The sequence below is a fragment of the Rhagoletis zephyria genome, unplaced genomic scaffold, assembly GCF_001687245.7.
Source record: "Rhagoletis zephyria isolate East Lansing unplaced genomic scaffold, Rhagoletis_zephyria_1.1 Rzeph_scaffold_01397, whole genome shotgun sequence".
Lineage (NCBI taxonomy): Eukaryota > Metazoa > Arthropoda > Insecta > Diptera > Tephritidae > Rhagoletis > Rhagoletis zephyria.
This window is the reverse complement of record NW_016158481.1, coordinates 92,635-119,219: the sequence shown is the minus strand read 5'-3', so window position 1 is coordinate 119,219 and position 26,585 is coordinate 92,635. Positions and strand designations below refer to the sequence as shown.

Genomic DNA, 26,585 nt, shown 5'->3' with positions numbered 1-26,585 from the left:
TTTCATTAAGTTGGCGGAGTTCTTAACAGCTGAATACATTTTTAGATCATCTGCGTACAAAATAACATTTGCGAAAGAGAAGCAAGAATCAAACTTTTTCGAGCTTTCTTACCAACAGCCTCACACCGACGGTAAAAATCTTTCTGAATTAATTACATTATTTTTATTATACATACATAGAGGCGGGTGTGGGCAAGCAAATGCTACAGAAGCATAGTCAAAAGAGGCCGCAGTAAGTGGTAGCAAATTGTTGCAGCAAGAACCCAGGTTTAGGCAACAGAATGATTTGCCTTGACTAAAACTTTGTTTGGCCTCGAAAAGTTCTTCCAGTTTGAACAGAGCTTAACGTATTAGGGAAGTTGAATCTCAAAATCAGGTATGGAAGATTCCCATCATATTTTTGAACTGTTAAACAAATTGACGTGATGTGAAATGTGTAAAAAAATGTGTATATTTACTCATTTTAGGTACTTGCGTCAGCTTTTAGGTAAAATGTTTCCTCAGAATAAGTACAATTTGAAGATTTTATTTTCCACCCCTGGTTCCAAACATTGGATCATGAAGAAGTTAGCGGTACTCCTAAACTTATTTTTGAGCATTGAAGTCGGTTGTGTTTTTTGCTTAAAAATTTGCGATATTCCTTTGTCTCGTGGGAACATGAGTAGAACGCTTCCCCGTCTTTTTTTTCTTGATCAAATATAGAGCACTCTATTTCTGTATTTTCTGATCATTCATAGGTCACTCTGATTTTGTTTTTTTTTTACCGCGCAAAGAGCGCTCTTTATTTGTGCTTTTTTATTGTGTAGAGAGCGCTTGATCTTCCGGTGCATCAAATATTAAAAGAGAGCATGTTTTTTTGCCCATTTGGACAATATGGGTACGGCCTTACGATCAGTTATAAGCGTTCCAACATCGCTCACAGTATGATTCCCTTATCTACTGGGATATGCAATCATATGTGAGTGTATATGACAGTCGCGAAGGCGTTGATGACAATTGATAGGAACATATGTAGATATATGTATATGTATTTCCATACATACAATATGTATGTACTTTAAGATCGTAATACATATACGAATTCGTACATACATACTTCAAAGTAACATACAGACGCTCATTCAGTGCCACTGTCTCAAGCCAATTTACAAGGCGCTCGTTTGTCTAAGAGCAAATGAATCGCGTTTATTCTGTAATTGATCTTAAGCCTAGCTGGTTGGCAGATCGGATTTTGTGTCTATTATAAATTATCCATCATACTGCATGTAAAAAAGAAAAGGACATAGCGCCGATGAAAACTACAAGATTTCAAGCACGTCAGTGTCCACAGTGTTATCAACTTTGTTATCCTTAAAATTTTATCAACTCGTTTAATAAAAGCAGCTTAATTAAAAATTTTTGTTAAAAAAAATTTACTGCATACAAAAACATAGAGTAATTCTCTAGCGACTGCTTAAAAGTGTTAATCGTGTATTATATAAAAAGTGAAAAAACTTCTAAATTTTCAATATTTTTTTTTTTTCTAAAAAAAAAAAGGCTAAAGTCTACTATGCATCATAAAAACCACCAAACCGAAATGCTTGTGCTTCACAAAAACACTAAACACTGCTGTAACAAATGAATAATCGCTCAAGTTAATAGTTAATCTATATTTCAGTTAGTCTACATAAATATATTTCAGTGCATTATCCAGAAAACTATGACAATCTCACAACAATTCCGAGTGAGATGAGTTGAAATAGATAATTTTTACTATCCACTGTGATTATCATAATGCTGGATAAATACACGAATCTACTATTGCCATGCAGTCTGGGATTGATATGGATTTGGTAAGTGTACTAAGTTTTTATATACATAATTTCCATATCTTTTTGTGTGATGTCCGTTGAAAAATTTTAACTCCATTTCGTTAAATCTCACTGGATCACAAATTCTAGTTTGGTTTTTGTTCTCCAGACGCGACTATCCAAATTCTATGTAGAATTGCTCGGTGATTCCGAAAATCGGGTTAATTTGTTTTTCTATGGATACGTTTTCGAGATATTTGCATTTACCGTTATTCAGCTTAAAGCAAAAATTGGTTCCTTTTAATCACATATATCTCACGAACCAATTAAAAAAAATCTTTGCGTATTTTCATTTGGCCAGTCAGTATTTCTTATTTATCCATCCATTTTCTTTGTTAGTAATTTGATTTTTTTTTGTTACAGAACAGGCTTTAGTATAAATGCAAAAATTTGGCACAGAATCTGTTATTTTTTGAATTTTTCTTCTGTTAATGTTAGATTTTTTTCATTTTTCCATTAAAAAATAAAAGAAGGTGGAATGATTAATTAATTTGTCAGAAACTATAAGCCTTATCGGAAAGTGATGTATATACGATTTATGATGAATTTCATTAGCTTTCATTTGCCGTACTTTATATTAAGATTTTAGAATTGGTTCGTAAGATGTACGTGATTAAAAGGTACCAATTTTTGCTTTAAGCTGAATAACGGTAAATTGAAAATATCTCGAAAACGTATCCATAAAAAGAAAATTAACTCGATAGGAATTGGATAGTGGCATCCATAGAACATTAACCAACCAGTGTATTTATTAGACATGTACATTAGGGTGGACCATAAAATATGAAATCTAGATTTTGTATGGGGCAACATCTTTATTTTGTTTTGCGTACAAAATAAGACGGCAACGAAATTTTCAAAATTTAAAACTATTTGAAATAATAAAAATTTTTGTTAAACGGTAAAAATTCGACAAAATTTCGATTCGAATTCAGATAAATTTGACATATTTTTGAAACTTATTCATGTAAACTCCTAAACTTGCTAAGTTATAGCTGGTCAAAGTATATTCTTGTCGAATTTTTGCAATTTAAAAAAATAAAAAAGTTTTTTAAGCCTGGTATCGATCTCTTATTTTTTTGTAATTTTCGTGACTGTATTTAATAATAATAAAATAAAGGGGTGATCCATGAAGTTGATATTTTTAAGGACCACCCTCATAAACAACAATAGGCATGCGCGTCCAAAAACGTCTACTTAAAACTAGCAAAATCAGCGCGTTCTTTGCAGCGCCGCAAAAGCGTCTTTAAGTTGGGCAATTCAAAGTTAAAAATTGTATTATCCTCCCCACAAATAGGCCAAGAAGAGTAGAGTTGTGTACCACATTTAGTTCTAAATCCCATTACCTGTTATGAGCACACTTGGATACAAACAACGAGTGAGATTCGATTACCTTTATTGAGTTTCCTTAGGCTGACTGCTGGCTAAACCCAAATACTGAGCTCGCCATTCCATATTTATTATTGGCTCCAAAACTGATACTGTGTTAGAATCTGGAGTTCATATCGAAGGTAATGGGGGCAATCTTCTTTTTCCTCTTGGGGCATCAGGCGATATCTCAAACCATGGACTACATGGTGGAAAGGAAGGAGTTTAGGTGTCAAAAGTGTTGCCCAAGCTGCACTTAAGGTATTGGCCAGCGCTCTAACTACTATCAAATTGGTTCGGCAATACAAGTCCCGACTAACGAACCATTTAGTTATAGAAGGCTCACAGCAGCCATTCCTTGATTCGCAACCAGTTATAACACTTCTACTTTCGGACATCGAAGCCACTGTCAGAAAATACTTAGGTGAGTATTTTGCTCATTTATGACTGGGAGGTTTCGGGGGACTGTAGGTAGACAAAAATCTTGCTGCCATCTATATTAGAAGGTGTAGCATGGTATTTGTTTTGATTGAGCAGGGTATTTGCAGACAATTTGTGGGATTACTGACGGATTACTTCCCGTGACACAACACCTGAGCTCTTTAATACCCAACAATCTGCTCCGATAAAAAGATGTTAACAACCAGGGCTTGAATTTTAAACTTGAAAAAAAGGCAAAATGAGCTTTGAAAAAGGCAAAAAATTACCACATTATTTTTTAATTTTGTTATGTACGTACCTTTATGTACAATGTGCGTGTCCAATTAAATATATAAAAAAATACACACGGTAGTCAAAATATTATAGCCGAACCACTTTTTGCCAAGTTTTAACAGATTATTTTTGTTTTTTATCTAATTTTGGTTATTTTTTTCCTTAACAAAATCCGTGTAAATCCAAGTTACCAACTTTGTGCAATATTAGAAAAATTCAACAAACTTTCGTACAAATTTCGAGCTCTTTTAAAAATTGTAAAAAATCAACCGTAATTTTTAGTCATTGGAAATTTGTACTTTATTCTACTAGAATTCAATGGGCTTCAAAACTGCATACTCAGAATCTAATTAAAAACTCGAAATTTTTATGCAAATTCGTAGAATTTCTTTTTTAATTGCATAATTTTTAAGGCAGTGTCACTCGATTGGTACATTAATACAGATTTGTGCATCTCTTTATATTGGGCTATTCGTACAAACTAAAGATCTCAAGACAATTTTTTTTTTTTTTTTTGTAGTTAAAAGCTTGGAATAATACACCAATCTTGTTTTCAAAAATTTCAACAAATAAAAAGAAATATTTGAGTATTCACACAATTGGGATATGATTTGCACATGCACTTCGAGTGAAAGATTCAAGGTTTGGGTTTCAAATACTGGTCATTTGGGTAGATTGAAAAAATAATGTTTTGGAAATAAATTAAAAAATTTACTTTTTAATATTTTATAAAGTAACTTTTTTACATTAACAATGAGATGGCAACCCTATTTAGAAATACGCTGGGATGAATACTGCATATCTTGAGCAGATAAGTACTGTGTATACATACAAAAAAAAATCTTAAAAGCCAATTTTAATTAATTGGAAGCGATAATTTGAAAGGTCGTTCACACCAGGCATTTGCTGCTTTCAACTAAAAGTTGTATGTAAAAACGCCTCATGTAAACACCGTATTATAGAAATTAACAAAATACAAATTTGTATTACAAAGAAACCCTCCTCGAAAATATTTTCGGACTAAAGTTCCCAAAAATACCTTTCATGTGATATCCATATTGCGATTTTTTAGTTAAATTTTGTAGTATCGAAAATAAGTGGCAACCTTACACTAATATCCTAAGGATAACGCCTAGTATATAGGCAAAGCATTGTTTAATTTCAGTGCCCATTAATAGTAAGTAATATTGTACCTTTATTTTCTAAACAAAAAATTAAACAAATATGCGATTCACAATAGCTGGCAACCCTATTCCAAAATATTTCTGAATCGCAGATTTTTTATATTCCTTCCATTGGATACCATTATTATGATATTTTATTTAAATTGTAGCTAATTTCGAATAGGCTGCAACCTTATACGAATATCCCCAGAGATGATACTTATTTAAATATCCTTAAACTTTATCTGTAAACAAAATTTCATAAAAATCGTTAGAGCCGTTTCCAAGAAGCCAATGGATATATATATATTTGTATATATTTATAAACAAGAATTGCTCGTTTAGTGTAATAAGATATAGTACTTTTTTATGTTTTTTCCGCAATATTTTAATTAAAATGTTTTAATTTTGTAACGCTTATTTCTAGGCTGACTGATTCAACGGATGCCTTAATGAACTACACGGCAAAACCACGCGTAGTTCTTCCACCTAATTATGTCAAGGGTATGTATTTGAAAATGTATCTACACAAACTATGTTAATTTTCTATTGCTTTTGGTCTTACAGAAATGAGACCACCTTCAAAGAAAGGCTCTCCAGTGATAGTAGACTTTAGCATATTTGTAGTAGATATTAACTCAATCAATGTAGAGGATATGGACTTTAGGTAAGATGAAACTAATAAGATTACACGAGAGCGTTATTAAGACTCAAAATATATAGCTGTAAAATACACATTTAAGTCCTAATTATAATTATCGAAATATTAACTTCCACTTTCCATAACACTTTTTAATTCATTTTTTAAACAAAACGTGAAAGCTCGCAAATATTTAATTGCAGCCAGGCTCACACCAAAAACAAAGAGACCTCTATATTAGAGGCCGGTTTCGAGGCTTTCCGACAGTAAAAGCATAAACAGACGGCAGCGTTGATCCGGATCAACTCGGGAATTAAGTGTAGTTGAGCCGGATTAAGTCCGAGTTAATTTGGATCAACGCTGCCGTCTGTTTAAGCTTTAAGACAGTAAGACAGTAAGGACAGTAAGAGCCACCATCTCATGCCCAGTTATGCATACTTTGCGGTCTGGTTTTGAACCAGTGTTGCCTTTGTGCGCAAAAGGGGCAATTTGACCAGTTTTAAGCGCCAATACACTTTGACCCGATTTGAATTTTTTGGCCCTTTTCCAAAATTATGTGCGACTTTTTTCCCTTTTCAGAGATTTTGTTTTAGAACCATGCTATTAAAAAATATTTCCTCCTGTAAGAAGGAAAAAATGCAGCACTTAAAACTTTTAAAGGAAATGCAACCCTTCTTCTTGCAGAAACTCGATTTCGATGTTTTGTTTGAAGCTTGTCCCGCTATTTTCTTCTTAAATTTAATATCGGAACGTTCTAGCAGGGAATACATGTAAATTTGATTTTGATTTGTGATCTCAGAATTTTTTTTTTTACTAGTAAAGAAAAGCAAATATAAAATGGTAACCCTGTTTTTCGTCATTTACACCTTTTTTGCGACTTTCTGAAAATTCTCAACGGCAACACTGTTTTGGACTATTCGATTAATTTTTGGAGATTATTTTTCGTAATTAAGAGAAAACCAATAGGGGCCACCCTGAAACTAACAAATAGTAGCAAGCATCTCTGCGCACTCAGCTACAACCACGACATGTATGTAAATGCGTTTTCAAATGTTCAGTTTGAATGAAGGCCTAATCAAACGATTGATACATTTGTATAGATTTGTACATTTTAACAGCAAAGAGTGGTGTTGTTTGGAAATTTTTTATTAAGCTGAACAAAATTTACAAATCTGTGAGGGTCTCGTTTTTTAGTCTATCCCTAGACCACTTCCTTAGGCACTGGTCGAAAACTAACATTTTCGATGCAAACAAATTTCCAATTGTAATCGGTCAAGTTTTAACCGGTGAAGTACTGGTTCTTTTCGGAAAATTGGGCGTCTTATTTCTGCAGGGATTGTCTACCGATACCAGCACCATTTTCTTCGCGGTCAGCCCCTTGAAATACGGTATTTTATGTAGTGGCGGTTGTGGGACCTCTACTCGACTCTGAAATTAAACCTGTACAACCTCAGCCTTTGGCTAAACCCACCTCAAAATTGAATGTAAGAAATGCTTGAATTGGGCCCCAGTTTTTAGTCTCTGCAACTTTTACAAACGTACAGATACTTAGACGCCTTCTAAAGTATGGTGGACTCAATCCTGTATCTAAAATTCAAGTTAAGGATTTATAGGTGTTGCAAAGCAAAGTGAATGTACTAAACGGGTTCCCCGTATAGTTCAGGTTTCTACGGGAAAAAGAAGGGCTACCCAAATTTGTAACCTTCTGCGTGATATATCTGGGTTCGGTTAAACGATATCCGAGGAAAAACTAAGCATTTGTGGACGACGATCCAGCTTCTCTACATGAAACTGCATATAATAAAGACCTCTTTCCCGTTAATAGGGTGATATTGGTATTTTTTATGTAGTAGATTCCACTACTGGACATTTTTTAATAGCCGTCAGATGAACGCTAAAATGGAAATGTTTCAAGGAAGAAACCAAAAAGTGCACATTATCAAGCCGAAGGCTATATAAAAACAACAATAAGGCACCAAAAATGGATGGTATGCTGGCTTAAAAATCTAAATATGACGTGAAAGAGGAAAGTCTGCACCAAATACCGCTATGTAAGCCGCACCAAGATGGCTTACAAAGTCCTATTAGTTAAGGTCTCATAAAAAACCTACTGTTTCTTATCAACGTGACTTCTAACCTGGCATATCAACTATAGGTAGTTGAAATTGTCATAGTGTGTAATATCGTGGAAAAGACCTTACACCTGTTACAAGCTTTTTTGGGCTGCAACTTCCTCTACACAATTAAAATATATTCCAAAGATATTTGCAAGAAATGGTTTGAATTTTATTCACTTGAAAGTACTTTATGCTTTTTAAACAGATCCTGCCGCGTCCACAACCCAAGAGCGTAAAGCAGACACATCAGAGTATACGCCGGGATAGTTAGGATAAGCACAGCCGTAACCCCAGGATACAACGCCTACCAACACTCCGCCAGAAACTAATGGGCCACCAGAATCACCCTGGCATGAATCCTTGCCCGCTGTGTACGAGCAGATCATAGTTGATCTTACCTGGCTACCGTAGCCATAAGTTCTCGAGGCGCAATCAGCCAAACTGACAATAGACAATTCAACGGATTGCAATTGAGTGGGCAGAGACGATGATCCAGACTTTTTAGTACCCCAGCCAGATACAACAGCAGCTGCGCCAGTCGGAGGAGCTTCTTCAGCCAAGGAAATGGCTTTGATTGTTGAGCTAAATGAGAGTGAAGATGCCAAACGGATAACGGCAATATCGTTGACCATGGTGCGAGAGTTGTAACCTTCATGATTCTTGAAAGCGGCCACCTGCACGAGTACTCCACCGGAATTCCAGTAGGATGAGCCAGCACGTACCTTCAGCGAAGAAGCGGATACACTTTGTAGACAGTGAGCAGCGGTCACAATAATATTAGCGCTGTAAACCGAACCACCGCACGAATGGGATCCAGAACGCTGCAGTGAGATTTGCCATGGGTAGGAGCTGATAGTTGTGGCAACACCGCCAACAATGCGTCCATCCAATTGTGGTAGGAGACCTTCTGGCTGAGGGGCAGCTAGTGCACAGGAAAATGCCGACAATAGAATCACAAACTTCAACATGTTGAAAAACTTAATGTTGGCCTAGTGAGAGGTGCTAGTGCTTTTATAGCATTTCAGGGTATACGACAGGTGTGTGTGTGTGGATAGCAGGCGCTTTTTTTTATCAATAAGATTTATAGGAAGCTTATGTGAGACAATGTTTGAATTTCTTTATCAGCATCGATCGTTTTGATATTTTTGAAACGCTTGTAAATTAGAAATAATCAGATTCGAAGAATCGGCTGAGAGACTTGTAACGTGTAAGAAAAAATGTGAACACTTTTACATACATATAATCGTAAAAATGAATTTTGATTTTACAGAATTTACACTACATACTATTCTTGGAAAAATATAATACCAAAATAGATTTTTTGTTTTTTATTGATTATAAAATATTAATAGCTCATGAAAACCAACCAGCTATCTGCAACTGATTTTAGCAGTTACGTACGATGTCATAAATGGACTGCAATGGTCACGTATCAGTCCATGATATACTATTCCATGTACAAAAACGTAATAAATAACATTTTATTCATTTGCTTTTAAGTTCAGTTATATTTTGTTAATTTATAACTAGTTATTACTAGCTCTTTTCTGTCCTTGTTCAATGAAAGACGATAAGAGCAGGCGTAAACAATTAATCCTAAAACGGAATTTACCGCAATATCATGTGACATTTGCAAAAAAAAAAATCTTTGCTTTGTATGTATGAACAGTATTTGTGGTATAATGCGATGTTTTGGAAATGCTGTTACCTAATAGCGATAAAGGTCACCGGTGACATCGTCAGTAAAGAAGATTTAGCGACATTGTCGCACTTTCTGTGACGTATAGCTGACAATGACCCTGTAACTTTGTGCTGTTAGGCTTTTGTAAAAAAAAATATTAAACATTAAACAGTCAAAATGTCACTTAACTAAACCAAACGCTTTTATCAAAATATATGTTCCTCAGGAGACCTTCTTTTGAATCTTACCTGGAGTAAACAAACTGTAGCTCCCTCCCCTTTGTGTGACAACAACAAGGCGCACGCCACAAATCGGAGGAGGAGCTCGGCCAAACACTAACATACATATGTGTAAGCGCCATTCTATTATTAAACCGGCCATTAGGCTAGAAAGGATATCGCACGCCGTCTTCAAAAGAGTCACAACTCAGCATTGAGATTATGCGCTAAAAATGTGCGTAGAGCTTTTATTTACCTTTCGGCAAAAGCTGGAGCAAATTTTTGTTATAATTTGTTAAAAAAATCTAAAGTAAGTAAGTCGCCCTTGTCCCCATATGATTATTCTGTGCTAAGAAATAGTTTTTCGCATTTTCTGTCAAACGTATTATTTTGAGTTGTGACTCTTTTGAAGACGTTGTGCGATATGTATATTAAGCGTAAGGTGGCCATCAATGTTATACTTTCACAAAACGTGCTCCAAAAAAATCAGTTTTTTAATTAATCATAATCCTGATTAATCAAATAATTTGATTAATCATATATATGAGGGCATGCACCTGGAGTCTCTCTCCCACCACAAATCCAACTCCGAATTTGCGCTCCTTTACATGGCAGCTGTAGTAGACGTCGCATGGCCCCAGACATTCTTTGCCTTGCCCCGTCCAACGCATTTCTTGGATGGCGGTGATGTCAGCTTTTGTCCTTACGAGGACATCAACCAGCCGGGCAGAGGCACCTTCCCCATTAAGGGTCCGGACATTCCAGGTGCATGCCCTCAAATCGTAGTCCTTTAAACATTTGCCGTGGTCGTCATCATAAGGGGGGGTCTCATCCGAGGCTTTGCCTTGCTTCTTCACTGGAAGTGGTTTTTACGTGGCGGGTCCCAAGCCCAGCGCACAACCCATTGCTGGGACGGGGGTGGTTTCGCAACCAAATACACGTTTATATAGCGAGCCGCTTGCTCCAAGCAGACACCCGCTTGCAGCCGCACCTACTGGTGAACAGACGCTGCAGACTTCAGTGAGCCCTTAAACCGAATAAGTCAGAGTGGCCCCACCGAAGCTCCCTCTCTTTCTGCCGTGACCCAAGGCTCCACTCGGATTGGTTACCGCATCTCGCACATGGGTTGCTCACGTTGCCCAGAGTGCGCGAACGAGGACGCAAGAGTCGGGATTGAGTATAGCCATGCAACTGTAACTGCATACCCAGCGCAATGACTATACCCCATTGCACTCCATTGCTTTCAAACTAAATGAAAGTTTTTTATATACATACATATGTATATGTTTGTATGAGCATTCAATATTTTTCTTATTATTAACAAGTAATTTTTAGCAAAAAAAAAACCGACTTCAAGTCTCATATAAAAAAATATATATATATATATATATCTCATGATCCACTGATCGGATCTTAACCAGATTAGTATGCAACACTACCTTTCCGATAGCAAAAAGAATTATCGAAATCGGTTGACGTGGTCCAAAGTTATGCGGTAACATACATAAAAAAAAAAAAAAAAAAAAAGATTCCGATGAACTGATAACCTCCTCCTTTTTTGGAAGTCGGTTAAAAAGTAATGAGAATTACATCTGGGCTGAAAATGTCGAATGTATCCTCCTCACTTTCATCTTCACTTGAAGAATCAAGCATATCAGATCTGTCAGGTTTTTCTAAAGCCTTTTAAAAAGAATTATTCATTCTCATTCCTTTGGCTGTAACGTCGTAGCGTTCATTTTTGATACTGTCTCCTGCGACTGGTTTGAAAAAGTTGTGTTTATAGCGAGCTAAATATGGATATGGAAAATAAATTATTATTTTGCAGGAATGAAAATTTTGAACAAAATTGTGTTTTCAAATTCTTGCTGCACGTTTGCGATGGATCCAGTTTATCGTGATAGTTGTTACTCTTTTGAACATTTCTGTCACTGCTCTATTAAACAGATCCGATCGCTTTTATGGTCAGATGGGAGTTCTCTTGGTCTGTGTCTGTGTGTGTGTGGACAAAGCTAGTCTAGCCAATATAAGGAAATTCAGCTTAATTGCTCTGATAGCTATCGCAAGGGACACTATCCCGCCTTCGTTAATTTATGAGCCCCATCATTGCCTTCTATGATCTCGTGTCCAGGAGCTTCGTTCCGCAATGCATCATATTCCTACCTTCTTAGAAACACAAACAATAAAAATTACATTTTTTAACTTAAAAACGCTCTGAACATTTCCAAACATTTTTACCTTCTTAGAGACTTACTAATTCAAAACAAAATTATACATATTTTTTCAGGGTAGACATGTTTATACATCAGCGTTGGCTTGAATCAAGACTCGAGGTGTCCGATGATATATTCGAAGAGGGTGACGATTATGTGACATTACTTCCAGAATTCTTCGACAATCTCTGGCAACCAGATCCGTATTTTTTGAACTCGAAAATCGCCGGTAAGTGCAGCAAGTATGAGACAGCATTTTACGCGCCCACGCACTTTTGCCATATTTTTACATGTGCGTGCGCATTTTTTCGCAACCGCGACTGTATGTAGAAAAAAGCAGTGCGCTAAAAATTTAATTTCTAACACATACAAACATAATTATGTATTTTAAATGTAAGCGATTATTTTTTATTTACCTTTGTAAGCTCTATATATGTACGTGCATACATACATACATATACTTTTCATTTCCGATACCCACGCGCGTGTGTTTGTTTAATTTGTTAGGTGTTATATGTACACGTGGTTTCATACTTTTCATGTATTTGGTTTGGTTTTTTTTTTTTGCTTGTCGTTTTTCTTATTTTTGCTTCACACACATGGTGCATACATAGTTTTGTTGTGGCTGTAATAGTCTCACATGGGTGGGTGGGCGTTTCCAGGTTAAGTTCACTTCAAGTTCAATCCATATTTTTTTATTAGCCATTCTAGCGCTGGTGTTACTTATTTGTTTTTTGTTCCTTTGATTGTTTGTATGTATTGGCAATTGCATAATCATTAGCGCTTTCACGTCATTCACGTCGCCTTGGTGCGCGAGCAAACCAATCATCCATGAAATCGCCGCTTTTGAATGGTTTTCGAGTATGCGCAGTAGATCTCAATGTTTACCGTTGTTTTGTTTGGCATTTCAAAACATCGCTGTTTTTGTTTTGAAACAATCACAAGACATACAAGAGTGCTAATGCACTCGAATACAGACAACCATTCATAGTGCATACATACATTACATACATACATGCATATGTACGTACCATCCGTATGTTTATCGATCTACAGCGTCTATTGGAAAATACTTTATTTGCAAAATGTACAACTTTTTCCCTAAATAGTTACTGCTTATTAGTTAATAATTGAAATTTTTTTCGAAATCTCTATTATTCGTATTCTTCGTGCTTTTACCCGTACGCTAGGATTCGGAAGCCCTTATATTACTTCAGGCTCTCTACTGCGCGACAAGGATCAAAGAGAGACGAAAAACTTTCATATCAATAAAACATTAAGTATACAAACTGAAATCAAATTTCGAAAATTTTTCTTGTGTGATTTAAACTGCAAGCACACACCCACCCACATACATACATACATGCATACGTACGTATGTACATGCTCACCGAAATGTTCATACATACTATAAATACATACGTACATACATAACTGTATAGTAAGCAGCACAAACGTACTATTGTCCTTAAATGTAGGGGAGAGAGCTCAGACCGACTACATACATACATATTTACATACAGGGCGGACTCGAATAAATTTAGTCATTGGTGTAGTTACATACATATATTATTTTGTATTGTTGTTTGTATTTACATACAAATGTTGGTAAGAGTATTATATGTACACATTAGTAAAATGACTGTATTTGCTGAAGAAAGTTTGAGCGTAAATTATATTTAATAATTTTTTTGGCTTTTATTATTATTTTTTTTTTTTGTTTTAATATTTTTCTTTAGTTTTTATTGCTTCCTTCACATTTACATATATCGGTTGCGGGAAACCCCGAAAGGTCCAGAAAAATTCTGAAAAGTCCCAAAAAAATATCGTAAACGGTACCGAAATTTTTACAAAAGAATAAAACACAAAGAGTCCGAAACGTCCAGAAATAATGATAAACGCTGCCAAGAAAGTTTTCGAGAGGTTGTCAAAATTACAATGGGCGGCCGCTGTGGTGTTCAAAATTATCTTAAAATTTTTTAATTGGAACCTTGGGAGTATATCTATATTTCTTTTTTGGATGTTGCTGCAGAGCCCTATAATTGTATTCCATATGCACATACCGGTTTCAAAAGATATGCATAGACTAAGGGCTTATTCTCGAGTGAGACTTGAGATTTTGGGTTCAGTAACCAGTAATATGAAAAACAGAATTACTGGCGCGCTTTAAGGGATTTGCCCAAAATCGCTTAGGCGGTTACTGAGTCAATCAAGAAACAGAATAGTTAAATATATGTTTACGAAAGTATTACGAAATAAGGCATGCAAAATTGGGCTGATGGAACTGCATCAGGATTGAGGCGTCTTCCCTTGGAATTTGAATCTGAAGTGCAGGGCGCAAACCTTGGATGATGCAGGCAGTAGAACACCACACCAATTCATCGATTCCACTTTCTGTGTAACATCTTTCGGCACAATAAACATGTCTTCCTCTTCATTGTGGGTAGTTCTGCATAAACAGCTCTTTATTTCCTACAACAAATTATTTATAATGTTGGTACCGGAAAATGGGTTAATGCAATGAGAAAACTGTTGTCAAATGAGGTTATCGAAAATAAATATGTCATATATTGATTTCACTTTGCTTATTACACTATGGGTCCCTCCAGTTTGTGTGACAACATCAAGGCGCACGCCACAAATCGGAGGAGAAGCTCGGCCAAACATTAACATACGTGTAAGCGCCAATCTATTATTACTATTATACATATGTATGTATGTATTAGTGTTTACCTCTTTTTTACACGTTCGGCGACAACCACAGAACCTAGTCTCTCAGCCGATTATTCTTAATTTACAAGCGTTTCAAAAATATCAAATAAATCGATGCTGATAAAGAAATTCAAACATTGTCTCACATAAGCTTCCTATAAATCTTATTGATAAAAAAAGCGCCTGCTATCCACACACACACACCTGTCGTATACCCTGAAATGCTATAAAAGCACTAGCACCTCTCACTAGGCCAACATTAAGTTTTTCAACATGTTGAAGTTTGTGATTCTATTGTCGGCATTTGCCTGTGCACTAGCTGCCCCTCAGCCAGAAGGTCTCCTACCACAATTGGATGGACGCATTGTTGGCGGTGTTGCCACAACTATCAGCTCCTACCCATGGCAAATCTCACTGCAGCGTTCTGGATCCCATTCGTGCGGTGGTTCGGTTTACAGCGCTAATATTATTGTGACCGCTGCTCATTGTCTACAAAGAGTATCCGCTTCTTCGCTGAAGGTACGTGCTGGCTCATCCTACTGGAATTCCGGTGGAGTACTCGTGCAGGTGGCCGCTTTCAAGAATCATGAAGGTTACAACTCTCGCACCATGGTCAACGATATTGCCGTTATCCGTTTGGCATCTTCACTCTCATTTAGCTCAACGATCAAAGCCATTTCTTTGGCTGAAGAAGCTCCTCCGACTGGCGCAGCTGCTGTTGTATCTGGCTGGGGTACTAAAAAGTCTGGATCATCGTCTCTGCCCACTCAATTGCAATCCGTTGAATTGTCTATTGTCAGTGTGGCTGATTGCGCCTCGAACACTTATGGCTACGGTAGCCAGGTAAGATCAACTATGATCTGCTCGTACACAGCGGGCAAAGATTCATGCCAAGGTGATTCTGGAGGTCCATTAGTTTCCGGTGGAGTATTGGTAGGCGTTGTATCCTGGGGTTACGGCTGCGCTTATCCCAACTATCCCGGCGTATACTCTGACGTGTCTGCTTTACGATCTTGGGTTGTGGACGCAGCTGGATCTGTTTAAAAAGCATAAAGTAGTTTCAAGTGAATAAAATTCAAACCGTTTCTTGCAAATATCTTTGGAATATATTTTAATTGTGTAGAGGAAGCTGCAGCATAAAAAAGCTTGTAGCAGGTCTAAGGTCTTATCCACGATTTTATGCACTACGAAAATTCCAACTATATGTATGTATTTAGTGGATTTGCCAGGTCAGAAGTCACACTAATAAGACACACTGATGTAATACCTTTATTATCACACAACACTGCTAATTAATAGGACTTTGTAAGCCATATTGGCATGGCTTATACAGAAGTATTATCGATATGATGCTTCTTATGCAACGGACATGCAAATTTCGATAGCCCGAAAAGTAACGAAGTATTTCATTTTATACGGTGATTCAATAAGTTCGCAGATGTTTGCAATAGGGCCACTGTTGCATGTGTTGTGTAACAAGTGGTAACGTCCTGTTGCAACCACGCATTTTCAAATTCCATGTCATCTAATTCATATTATAAAAAAGTGTGTTTCAAGTCACGATAAGTCTACTTACCGTATGAGCGTTAACGGCATCATTTTTGAAGAAGCACGGTCCGTTATCTCCGTCAGCCCAAAAACCTTACCAAACAGTGACTCGTTTTGGGTGCATAGTTTTTTTCTTGCAGAGCCCTCAGAATCAGGAAAAAGTTCAGACTATATACCTCCTACATTAGATTTTAGGAAAAACTTTCAGATGAAGTTTCCTGCTAGGCGCGGCTGGAGTACAGACACCTACATATATAGGCGGATTCAAAATATTCTGCTTTTGGGTGCAGTGGTATTCCCAGAAAGGCGGGATATCTCCCTTCCGTTCCAACTACCTGACTTTTCTGGCATTTTTCAAGGGGAAGTGTTGCTTATTTCCATCGACGCTGATCAAGATTTGGTACCGTAGAGTGGATGCAAGAACGAGCGCTGAATTTCATGTGTGCCTTATATTTTCAATATCATTTCTGCTTATGCAAGCGCAATTTTAAGAAATGAATATTTTTTTAAAGAAGAAAGAGTTTGGAATTCGTCTAATAAATTTAAAACGAAATGAATTTGGTAATTTTTTTATCCCAAAGAGCAGGGCGAAAAAATTAAATAATGAATATCCATAACTTTTCTTAAAATAACCACCTGCAAAGCGACTGAATAGTCAAACCTTGTCCACGCGAGTCAGAGCTGAAAAATAGTTAAAAATTGGTATGCTCACATGGATCAACTTTGCTCTCGTCTCCGATCAGCTTCCACTCTGCGGGGTCTTCGCGATTTAGTATGAAATTCTATACACCCAGTTTTAAAGCTTATCACTCGCATTCACCATTATTACACTTGGCTCGCCTTTCAGCTCCCACTCTTATTATCTTCTCCAGCATACAAATAAAGAAGTCGCACGACAGAGTATCGTCCTGTCTGATACTCCATTTGGTATCGAACGGCTCAGCTAAACATAATTTCACACGACAGTATAGACTTCTTTCACCTTAAGTCACCAGTTTATTGATGTTCACAAAATACGCTCCATAAGACTTCATAGACCACGTTTAAGCGGTCGATCCCATGGGAAGTAGTTGTCACAGATTTCGGAGTCGCACTTCTTATGGATTGGGCAGAACTTAGGGCGTCAAATCCAGCAGCTTTGATGTTTTTCGTACGCGACTATTGCTCGGCTTCATCTTCTACTCTCGTTTTAGGAAATTACTATTTAACAGGGAGGAAAGGAGTCGTCATGCGAGGCAGTTTGAACTTTTTGATTGGAATTTTTTTTCGTGGCAATGCCCAAACCTAGCGTAACTAAAGAAAGCGAGTCGTTTTCTCCAAGACAGATGCTGCAGACCTCATTGGATCCTTCATCGGAATAAGTCGGAGTGAACCCACTAGAGCTCCCTCTCTTTCTGTCGTGCACAAGGGTGCATTCGGGTTTGTTACCGCATTTCGCACATGAATTTTGTGTAGCCGGAAGCCCCACTGTACCTCATTGCACGAACAGAACACCGCCAGGGTGTAAACTCAACGCACAAAATCTCCGGCATCACTTTAATCGATGCAGACTTTTCGTTTGTTGTTTACTACCACAAGGGGATTGTCCGTGCAAAATTCTATTTTTATTCTAGTTATTCGGGAGTGATACTATACATTCAACAGATATGTACATAGGAACAAAGTGTCCTAGACCACCTGTCCACCCCTTCTAAAATGGAGAAAAATATTTTTATTGGAAAACGCACAAATATGAACTACCAAGTCGGGGAAGATCTAACTTTTTTTTGTATTACCGACTTCCGGTTTCGACCGGAAGTAGGGTAGACAGTTCAGAAGTCCATTATATTAACCGGAAGTCTGTTCCAGAAAAACTTTTCCGAGAAAAGTTTAGTATATTTGTCCGTAGAATTCGAATCTGGGGTAAANCAAAGCGACTGAATAGTCAAACCTTGTCCACGCGAGTCAGAGCTGAAAAATAGTTAAAAATTGGTATGCTCACATGGATCAACTTTGCTCTCGTCTCCGATCAGCTTCCACTCTGCGGGGTCTTCGCGATTTAGTATGAAATTCTATACACCCAGTTTTAAAGCTTATCACTCGCATTCACCATTATTACACTTGGCTCGCCTTTCAGCTCCCACTCTTATTATCTTCTCCAGCATACAAATAAAGAAGTCGCACGACAGAGTATCGTCCTGTCTGATACTCCATTTGGTATCGAACGGCTCAGCTAAACATAATTTCACACGACAGTATAGACTTCTTTCACCTTAAGTCACCAGTTTATTGATGTTCACAAAATACGCTCCATAAGACTTCATAGACCACGTTTAAGCGGTCGATCCCATGGGAAGTAGTTGTCACAGATTTCGGAGTCGCACTTCTTATGGATTGGGCAGAACTTAGGGCGTCAAATCCAGCAGCTTTGATGTTTTTCGTACGCGACTATTGCTCGGCTTCATCTTCTACTCTCGTTTTAGGAAATTACTATTTAACAGGGAGGAAAGGAGTCGTCATGCGAGGCAGTTTGAACTTTTTGATTGGAATTTTTTTTCGTGGCAATGCCCAAACCTAGCGTAACTAAAGAAAGCGAGTCGTTTTCTCCAAGACAGATGCTGCAGACCTCATTGGATCCTTCATCGGAATAAGTCGGAGTGAACCCACTAGAGCTCCCTCTCTTTCTGTCGTGCACAAGGGTGCATTCGGGTTTGTTACCGCATTTCGCACATGAATTTTGTGTAGCCGGAAGCCCCACTGTACCTCATTGCACGAACAGAACACCGCCAGGGTGTAAACTCAACGCACAAAATCTCCGGCATCACTTTAATCGATGCAGACTTTTCGTTTGTTGTTTACTACCACAAGGGGATTGTCCGTGCAAAATTCTATTTTTATTCTAGTTATTCGGGAGTGATACTATACATTCAACAGATATGTACATAGGAACAAAGTGTCCTAGACCACCTGTCCACCCCTTCTAAAATGGAGAAAAATATTTTTATTGGAAAACGCACAAATATGAACTACCAAGTCGGGGAAGATCTAACTTTTTTTTGTATTACCGACTTCCGGTTTCGACCGGAAGTAGGGTAGACAGTTCAGAAGTCCATTATATTAACCGGAAGTCTGTTCCAGAAAAACTTTTCCGAGAAAAGTTTAGTATATTTGTCCGTAGAATTCGAATCTGGGGTAAAAACATGTACGTCAGATTACAAAAACTGGACTTCCGGTCAGTTTAACCCACTTCCGGTCGAATCCTAGAGCATCCCCGACTTGGTAGTTCATATTTTTTACATTTTCCAATAAAAAACATTTTCCTCCGTGTTAGAAGGGGTGGAAGTCTAGCACACACCCTGTATACATATGTATGTACATTTTAATTTAATTTTTCCCAATTGATTTTACTTAAAATATTTCCTTTGTACTTGTAGAATGAAACTAATAGACTAATTTATTCGATATTCTTATAAATGTACTTACGTAATTATGCCTTGTGCTCAGTCTCCCGTAGTTAAACTTCTCACTTCACCAGCTTTACGTAGCAACGCTTAGGGCTATAAAATAAAATTTACCACTTTTAATTTTTATATAAAATTTAAGTATATAGTTTTATGAATTTCTTTTATTTATTTTTTACTCTTATTTTATTGATTTTAAAATTTCCCAGTGTGTCGCCACGGCGTTTTCACGAGATACATATATATCTTGTCGTTTAACACCTCTTTAGTTCTTAATATAACACTCTTTTCCTTTCCCGCCCACTTCCTATCGCGTTAGCGGCACGCCTACTCATCTCACGCACCCATCCTCCACCTGCCCACAATTCCCACGGAAATGATTTGAAGATATTTACAAAATGAATTTATGCTTTTAGTACATAACTTCAATTGACACAATTTGCACCATATTTCTGTTTTTTTTTCTCTCTTTTTCTTCACTCCGCCCCATTGCAGAGATAGCAACATTAACGCACAAATTTACTTCGGTAACATTGTACAAAAACAAAACGGTACGTTATGCGGCGCGTATGCATGCGATCATCGCCTGTCAAATGGAATTCCAACTCTATCCGATGGATATACAGGTGTGCCCCATTTACATTGAAAGTTGTAAGTAGAAATGTCAATGCAAAACCTTAGAGTGCCACTGTTGCTAATTTTTTCCCACTTCCAAACAAAAAAGTCTCTTCGAATAACAAAAAAGTGAAGTTACGTTGGTCCGATTCTGGCGTCACTTTGAATCCCGAACTCAAATTGCTGCAATACAATCTCGGCCAACCGCTCGAGCTTGAGGAGAGTGATGGTTATATGCCCGAGAAGGTGGGCAATTTTTCGCGGCTAACTGTGTATTTCCGATTTGAACGACAAATCGGTCATCATCTCATACAAACGTTTGCGCCGTCATCGCTTGTTGTGATGTTGTCATGGTTTAGTTTTTGGCTGGGACTCGATGCGATACCTGGTCGTGTGACGTTGTTAGTCACATGTATGCTAACGTTAGTTACTATGTTCACCGGCCTGAGAGCAGATATTCCGCCAGTGGCCTATGTTAAGGTGAGTTGAAGGGTGTGTATTTTTACTATCTTTACTAATTTTGTATTTTCTTTTTTTCAGGCACTTGATCTATGGATGGCCGGCTGCATGGTATCCGTGTTTGCGGCATTAGCGGAATTTGTTGTTGTCAAAGTGCTAGATGTGCAATATCAATATCAAGTTAACAAAGTACCTAAAGTATTGCCCATGGTAAGTAATAAATGTTACGAGATTTGCTGTTTTTCATGGCAGAAATACACTCGGAGGTTTTGCCGAGGGACGACCGCTGTTAAGAAAAAACCTTTTTTTTCTATATTTTTACGATGTTGCTTTGACCAGGGTTTGAACCCAGGCATTGTGGAGTGGAAGCGCGCACTGCTTACCACTACACCACAGCGGCCGACTAAAGAAAGTAACATAAGAAAATGAATACAACGTAGATTTGCCAACTAGGCAACATATGGTGTGTTCATGTCTCATTGCTGATCAATCGGAAATGCCTCGTAACCACGTAAACCTCGTAAACTTACTTAAATTTGTATGGAAAGCGAGTTTATTTACGAGGTATACTCGGATTCGAGGCATTTACGCGTTTATACTCTGATTATAAATCGATTTGAGTGTGTCCTACTGCAATGCCGTATTGTTGCTACTCTAAATCCCAATTAGAGACCGATAAGATACAAAGGGCCGTTTTCACCATCTCTGGTTAACACTAATCCCCAGTTAAACATTGTTACCGACCCAATGTTAAATGAATGGAGTCAGTACTGTCAGTAACGATGTTTAACTGAGGATTAGTGTTAACCAGGGATAGTGAAAATGGCACTTAAGTCCTCCTTTTGTAGAGAATGTTATGATTTTCGATAGTACCTGTAATCGTTTGCTGACCTTTAAGGAAATAGTTACAGTTTTACTAATTTTTTAATCCTTTTTGTGACCTAAATGTTCGTTGGGAAACTCTTCAGCTGCCCAGCTCTCAGTATAGGCCATTTCAATAATAAATAAGATTAAACATGACAAATAAGCCGCCTTCGATCCGCCTCTTCTGTGCTATGTGTATGTACATATGGGCGATTCCAGAGAAAAGTCTACCGCGTAAAAAAATTAAAAGTCCTATATCTTACTTATTTATAGGCCAATTTGTCTGCTTTTTATAATATATACTGGTTATGTAAGCAGAAACATTTTTGCCAAAAATGGTCGAGATATTTTTAAAACCCATAAGGCTGATTCACATACAACTTTCTTCGCTTTGCTTGATAGTTCTTTGCTTTGACATATAAGATCGATGTAGGCATATGCATGAGTATGCTCACATAAAAACGTTTGAAGCAAAGCAAAGCAAAGCGAAGCAAAATCTTGGGCAACTCTCAACTTTTGCCCGCTTTGGCAATCAGCTGTCTCTATGTATCTTTTCTCGTGCGCTTGCATTTGCATTTAATGACAAAAATAGGGTAAATAGGAATTTTTATTGCTATTATTAATGCATATTATTATATTGTTATCTATTTTAGTCCCCTTTCAGACACGTCAAGTCTTGCTTTCAAGTCTGCTCGTTCGTAGGCTAAGGAGGTGAGAAGAGAGGGGAAGAGTACAGATACCTCCGTACCGTCAATTCGTTTCAAGTTTTCTTGTCTCTTTTGATCTTTTCGTTGATTCCCATTTAAATAACCAAGGCCTTGAATTCAATTAAAGTTGACGCGTGTGGAAGCAAATAGAAAACACAAAAGAGAATGCGAAAAAAATTGCTTTCAAGACTTGACGTGTCTGAAAGGGGACATACAGAGAAAATATATGGAGGAAAAGGAGAACGCAAAAGCTGTCAAAGCGTTTATTGTAGCATACCTTCTGCGTTTGACGCTTTGTTGTCAAAGTTTGAACTGTCAAGCAAAGCGAGGAAAGTTGTATGTGAATGGCCCTATATTTATGCTCTGATAAATTTCACATTTGGCATGTTTAGTTGAAACGTAATAAGACATAGATTTGCAAAAAACTCGAGCCGCTGGTGGCGCTGACGTCAAAATAAAAAGTGCGCTCGACATAAAATGCATTGTTCTTCCCGTTAAAAATTCTATCAAGAACAATATTAACAAAACTTTTTCAATGCAAATTTGAGTAACGTCACGTTAGATAGCTCAGCTGATTAAACATAAAGCAGAAAAGATTTCTACATTTGAAAACTTGGAAAATTATCCACTTCTCTCTCGCCAGCGCGTATGTTTATTAATATCCTTAAATCGCTACTACCAACAGTTGTAAGTTTTTTTCCTGAATAAGGAGGGGTCATTTAATTGCTACGCAAATCTAGATAAACCTTTTTAAAATTTTGACTTTTTCAATATGTTTTTTAAACATTTTGTCGTACGAGTGTCGCGTAACGCCAGTGTAGAAAGACCCATCTATCTATACTAATTATATAAAGAGAAGTCCCTTTTTTTTTTAACAGGTAATCTCGCGAACGCCTGGTCCGATTTTCATGAAATTTTGTATATAAATAGCTTTCGGTAACCACCATGTTTTAGGCTAAAAAAATTTTACTTTTTTCGGGTAGGTGGACCAGGGACCGGACTATTCGAAAAAATCTTATTATAGTCCGATTTTCTTAAAATTTAGTACGTAAGTAGCTTTTTAGCATATATTAGCATATATGACCCAGTTTTTTAGCATATACTAGGATATATGGTCAATTTTTTCCGAGAAGTGGACTGATCTATTCGAAAAAATCGTATTTACGGTCCGATTTGCTTAAAATTCGGTACTTAGGTAGCTTTTTAGCATATATGAACCATTTTGTCCGAGAAGTGGACCAGGGACCGATCTGTTCGAAGAAATCGTATTTATGGTCCGATTTGCTTAAAATTCGGTACGTAGGTAGCTTTTTGCCTGGATAAGCTTATAGATTCCTGTTTTCCAATTTTCATGCAATTTCGAATATAAATATCTTTAAGTAACGACCATATCAAGGGGCGAATTCGTCACTAGGCAAGATTTTTTTGCGCCAATCAGAAACAACGGATACTGTCAAAATATAATTATAATATATAATATATCTCAACTAATATATATTTATAAAGCCATTTGTTAGTTTTCGCAAGGCTCGAGAGCGGCTGAACCGATTTTTTTGAAACTGCCACCTGCCGCACGTGTCCCAAGGATGGTTTTAGGCTGAAAAAAATCTATATGTAAAGGGGGCGTGGCACTTCCCATACAAACCGAATTTCTCATGCTACATATACAAAAATTTTAGCAATTGTAAAAAGGGGTGTGACATCTCTCATACAAACCGATTTTTTCATATAGCTTATCTCTGGAAATTTTTTGGTAGAGTTCTAGGGTTTTGTATGGAGATGTACGAAATAAATCGCATACTCTTGGAGAAGAATTGGAACTATTGGAAAAGGGGGCGTGGCATCTTCCATACAAACCGAATTTTTCATACTTCCTATCTTTGGAAGTGTTCATGGTAGAGTTCTGGAACTTGGTATGGAGATATACGAAATCAATCGCATACTCATGAAGAAAGAGGGCAGCTGTTGGAAAGGGGGGCGTGGAACCTCCCATATAAATCGAATTTTTACACTGCATATCTCTGAAAGTATTCAAGGTACAGTACCGGAACTTCGTATGAAGATATGTATATAGTTGAAATCAAGCCCATACTCATGGAGAAAATTTGGGATATTTGAAAAGGGGTGTGAGGCCTACAAACGTACCGACCTTTAGCTATCTTTGAATGAATTTTTTTATTCTTCTGTAGGTGTGTTTGTGAGTGAAATCATCCTAAGGGCCGTTTGCACCATGTCTAGTTAACGCTAACTGGAGGTACATCCTTCAGTTAAGCACATCAACTGCTTTATCAATCACATGTTATATGATAGGTGTCGATAACGTCGATAAAGATGTTTAACGAAACTTTTTGTGTATTTGAGTGGGTCTCTGGATGGTTTAGTTTCACAATTTAATCCGACAGTTGGCGCTGTAGTTGAGTTATTACTAAAAATCTTATTTATGATCCGATTTGGCTAATGTTTTAAATATGTATGCAATACTATTGCAAAAACGTGCTGCCAAGTGGTGCTGAAGTCGAGCTATTACTAAAAATAGCCAAGTGAGAAAAGGGGCCGTGAAGGTTAGATTAAATCGACCTGTTGCACCATTGAGTATATCGAACGCAACAACAACAACAACAACAACAACAACGCTCCTGCGTTGCAATTGGCCCAATGGATGTGATTTTCCAATATTATTATGCGTTCAAACTTTTAAGGTATTTCGTCTGAAATAAGTATATTTATATTGCATTTCTGTAGATCAATGATTCGCACCCATTTTGAAATTGCCACCTACTATACTGTAAAGCTTCTAGGACATTCACTATAGAACCGGGTCATTGTTGCCGCCAGGGAGTGAAGAGGAAAAAATTTATTTCGCTTTGCGAATAACCGTGCTATGAAATGCCGCACAACTGGAGAATTTCAAGAACGGATATAACACTTTCCTTAGGTTATTTAAAGCGGCAAATGACCACCAAACCTTAATCTTAGCAGACAAATGTGCCAATGAAAATCGTAAACGTGAATTGTTAATGAAAATGTTGGACCAAAAAGTTTCAATAAAATATATAAAAATTTTGGGCGGGACGAAGTTTGCCGGGTCTGCTAGTATATTAGTAAAACGCTATTTTTTAACCGACTTCACAAAAAGGAAACGGTTATCAATTTGTCGGAATATTTTTTTTGTAACATAACTGCATAACTTTGGACCACGTTAACCGATTTCTACAATCCTTTTTTTTTTTAATGAAAGGTGTTACCTCACAGGTGGTCCCATACTAATTTGGTTAAAATCCGATCATTGTATCATGAAGAAAATAACGATAATCTTAAAATTGTTTATGAGAATTGCAGTCGTTTTTTTTTTTGCATAAAAATTACTTGTTTGTTCCATCTTTTCAGCGTATTAGCAACATGGAAAAGGGGCAATGTCCAACGGTGGCTAGCTGGGAGGGCGGTGCAGTGCGTTCACGTAAATCAACACAAACACCAACAACGCCGGGACAGGTGAATGACACAAAGATTTATCTTTAATATTGTATACATATGTACAAATGCAACTAACAAAAAATTTTAACTTAAATTCTTGACAGACATCACTGCAAGGCAACGGTGGCCCACCGAAGCCAGCGCGACGCCAAAGTCTATTGTCGGTAGCCTGGACCGATACCGACACGGGCGTAGAGAAAATAATGTGGCGCGAAATCGACAAGGTGTCACGGGCTGTTTTCCCCATTTTGTTCTTCGTCTTCGTGCTACTCTATTGGCCGATATTGCTGATGAAATCATCCTAGGATTTAAGGAGTTCCAGAATACCAAGTTCTGGACTCCGCTAAAGACAGATATGCCTATATATGTATGCCTGAATGTATGTACATATGTATGTATTGAATGTCTGTGCACAGGCAAATTACAAGAAAGGAAAAATATTGAACGTTTATTTTTTGATTTCGAACAGTACGAAGTACAGAAAGACATCGTAAGCGCTAAACCAAAGTAGCTAGTATTTGTGCTATAAACATGAAAAATTAAAAAAAAAAAAACCTTAAACAAAAAAATGCCTAATTTAATTGAAAAATGTATAAAAAAGCGCTACTTACATAATTTGTAATTATATAGACAATTGCCTTTACTAGTGCTTCTAAAAGTGGGGTTATTGGAAAATAGATTACCTAGAGTGAAATAAATATTTTGCGTAATTGTAGCCGCGTTTTATCTTTTTTACGTATGCTGGTATAAGAAATTGTATTATATTTAAGAATCTAGATAAATATGTAAAATAACAGCGCTTTGA

At 37.2% G+C, this 26,585-nt stretch overlaps 3 protein-coding genes across 6 annotated transcripts; 2 read left to right on the top strand and 1 right to left on the bottom strand.

The window, feature by feature from the left end:
• Nucleotides 1-1,201: 1,201 nt before the first annotated feature.
• Nucleotides 1,202-26,585, top strand: alka (glycine receptor subunit alpha alkaliphile). Of its 4 annotated transcripts, none has more exons than XM_017617367.1 (10): nucleotides 1,202-1,316; nucleotides 1,658-1,832; nucleotides 5,523-5,599; nucleotides 5,663-5,762; nucleotides 12,036-12,190; nucleotides 20,157-20,312; nucleotides 20,386-20,756; nucleotides 20,817-20,945; nucleotides 25,694-25,798; nucleotides 25,885-26,085. In XM_017617367.1, the coding sequence occupies exons 2-10, from the start codon at nucleotides 1,774-1,776 to the stop codon at nucleotides 26,083-26,085; spliced, it is 1,353 nt and encodes a 450-aa protein (XP_017472856.1). In that variant the 5' UTR covers nucleotides 1,202-1,316; nucleotides 1,658-1,773. The 4 variants fall into 4 exon arrangements, with proteins under 4 accessions (XP_017472856.1, XP_017472860.1, XP_017472858.1 ...); XM_017617371.1 differs by having other exon boundaries at nucleotides 1,208-1,316; nucleotides 1,537-1,832; nucleotides 25,885-26,585; XM_017617369.1 differs by having other exon boundaries at nucleotides 1,208-1,316; nucleotides 1,682-1,832.
• On the bottom strand, nucleotides 8,050-8,820 carry LOC108363859 (trypsin alpha-like). Its single transcript, XM_017617372.1, has one exon. It carries the CDS (start codon nucleotides 8,818-8,820, stop codon nucleotides 8,050-8,052), a length of 771 nt encoding a protein of 256 aa, XP_017472861.1.
• On the top strand, nucleotides 14,935-15,717 carry LOC108363860 (trypsin alpha-like). Its single transcript, XM_017617373.1, has one exon. The coding sequence runs from the start codon at nucleotides 14,947-14,949 to the stop codon at nucleotides 15,715-15,717; it is 771 nt and encodes a 256-aa protein (XP_017472862.1). The 5' UTR covers nucleotides 14,935-14,946.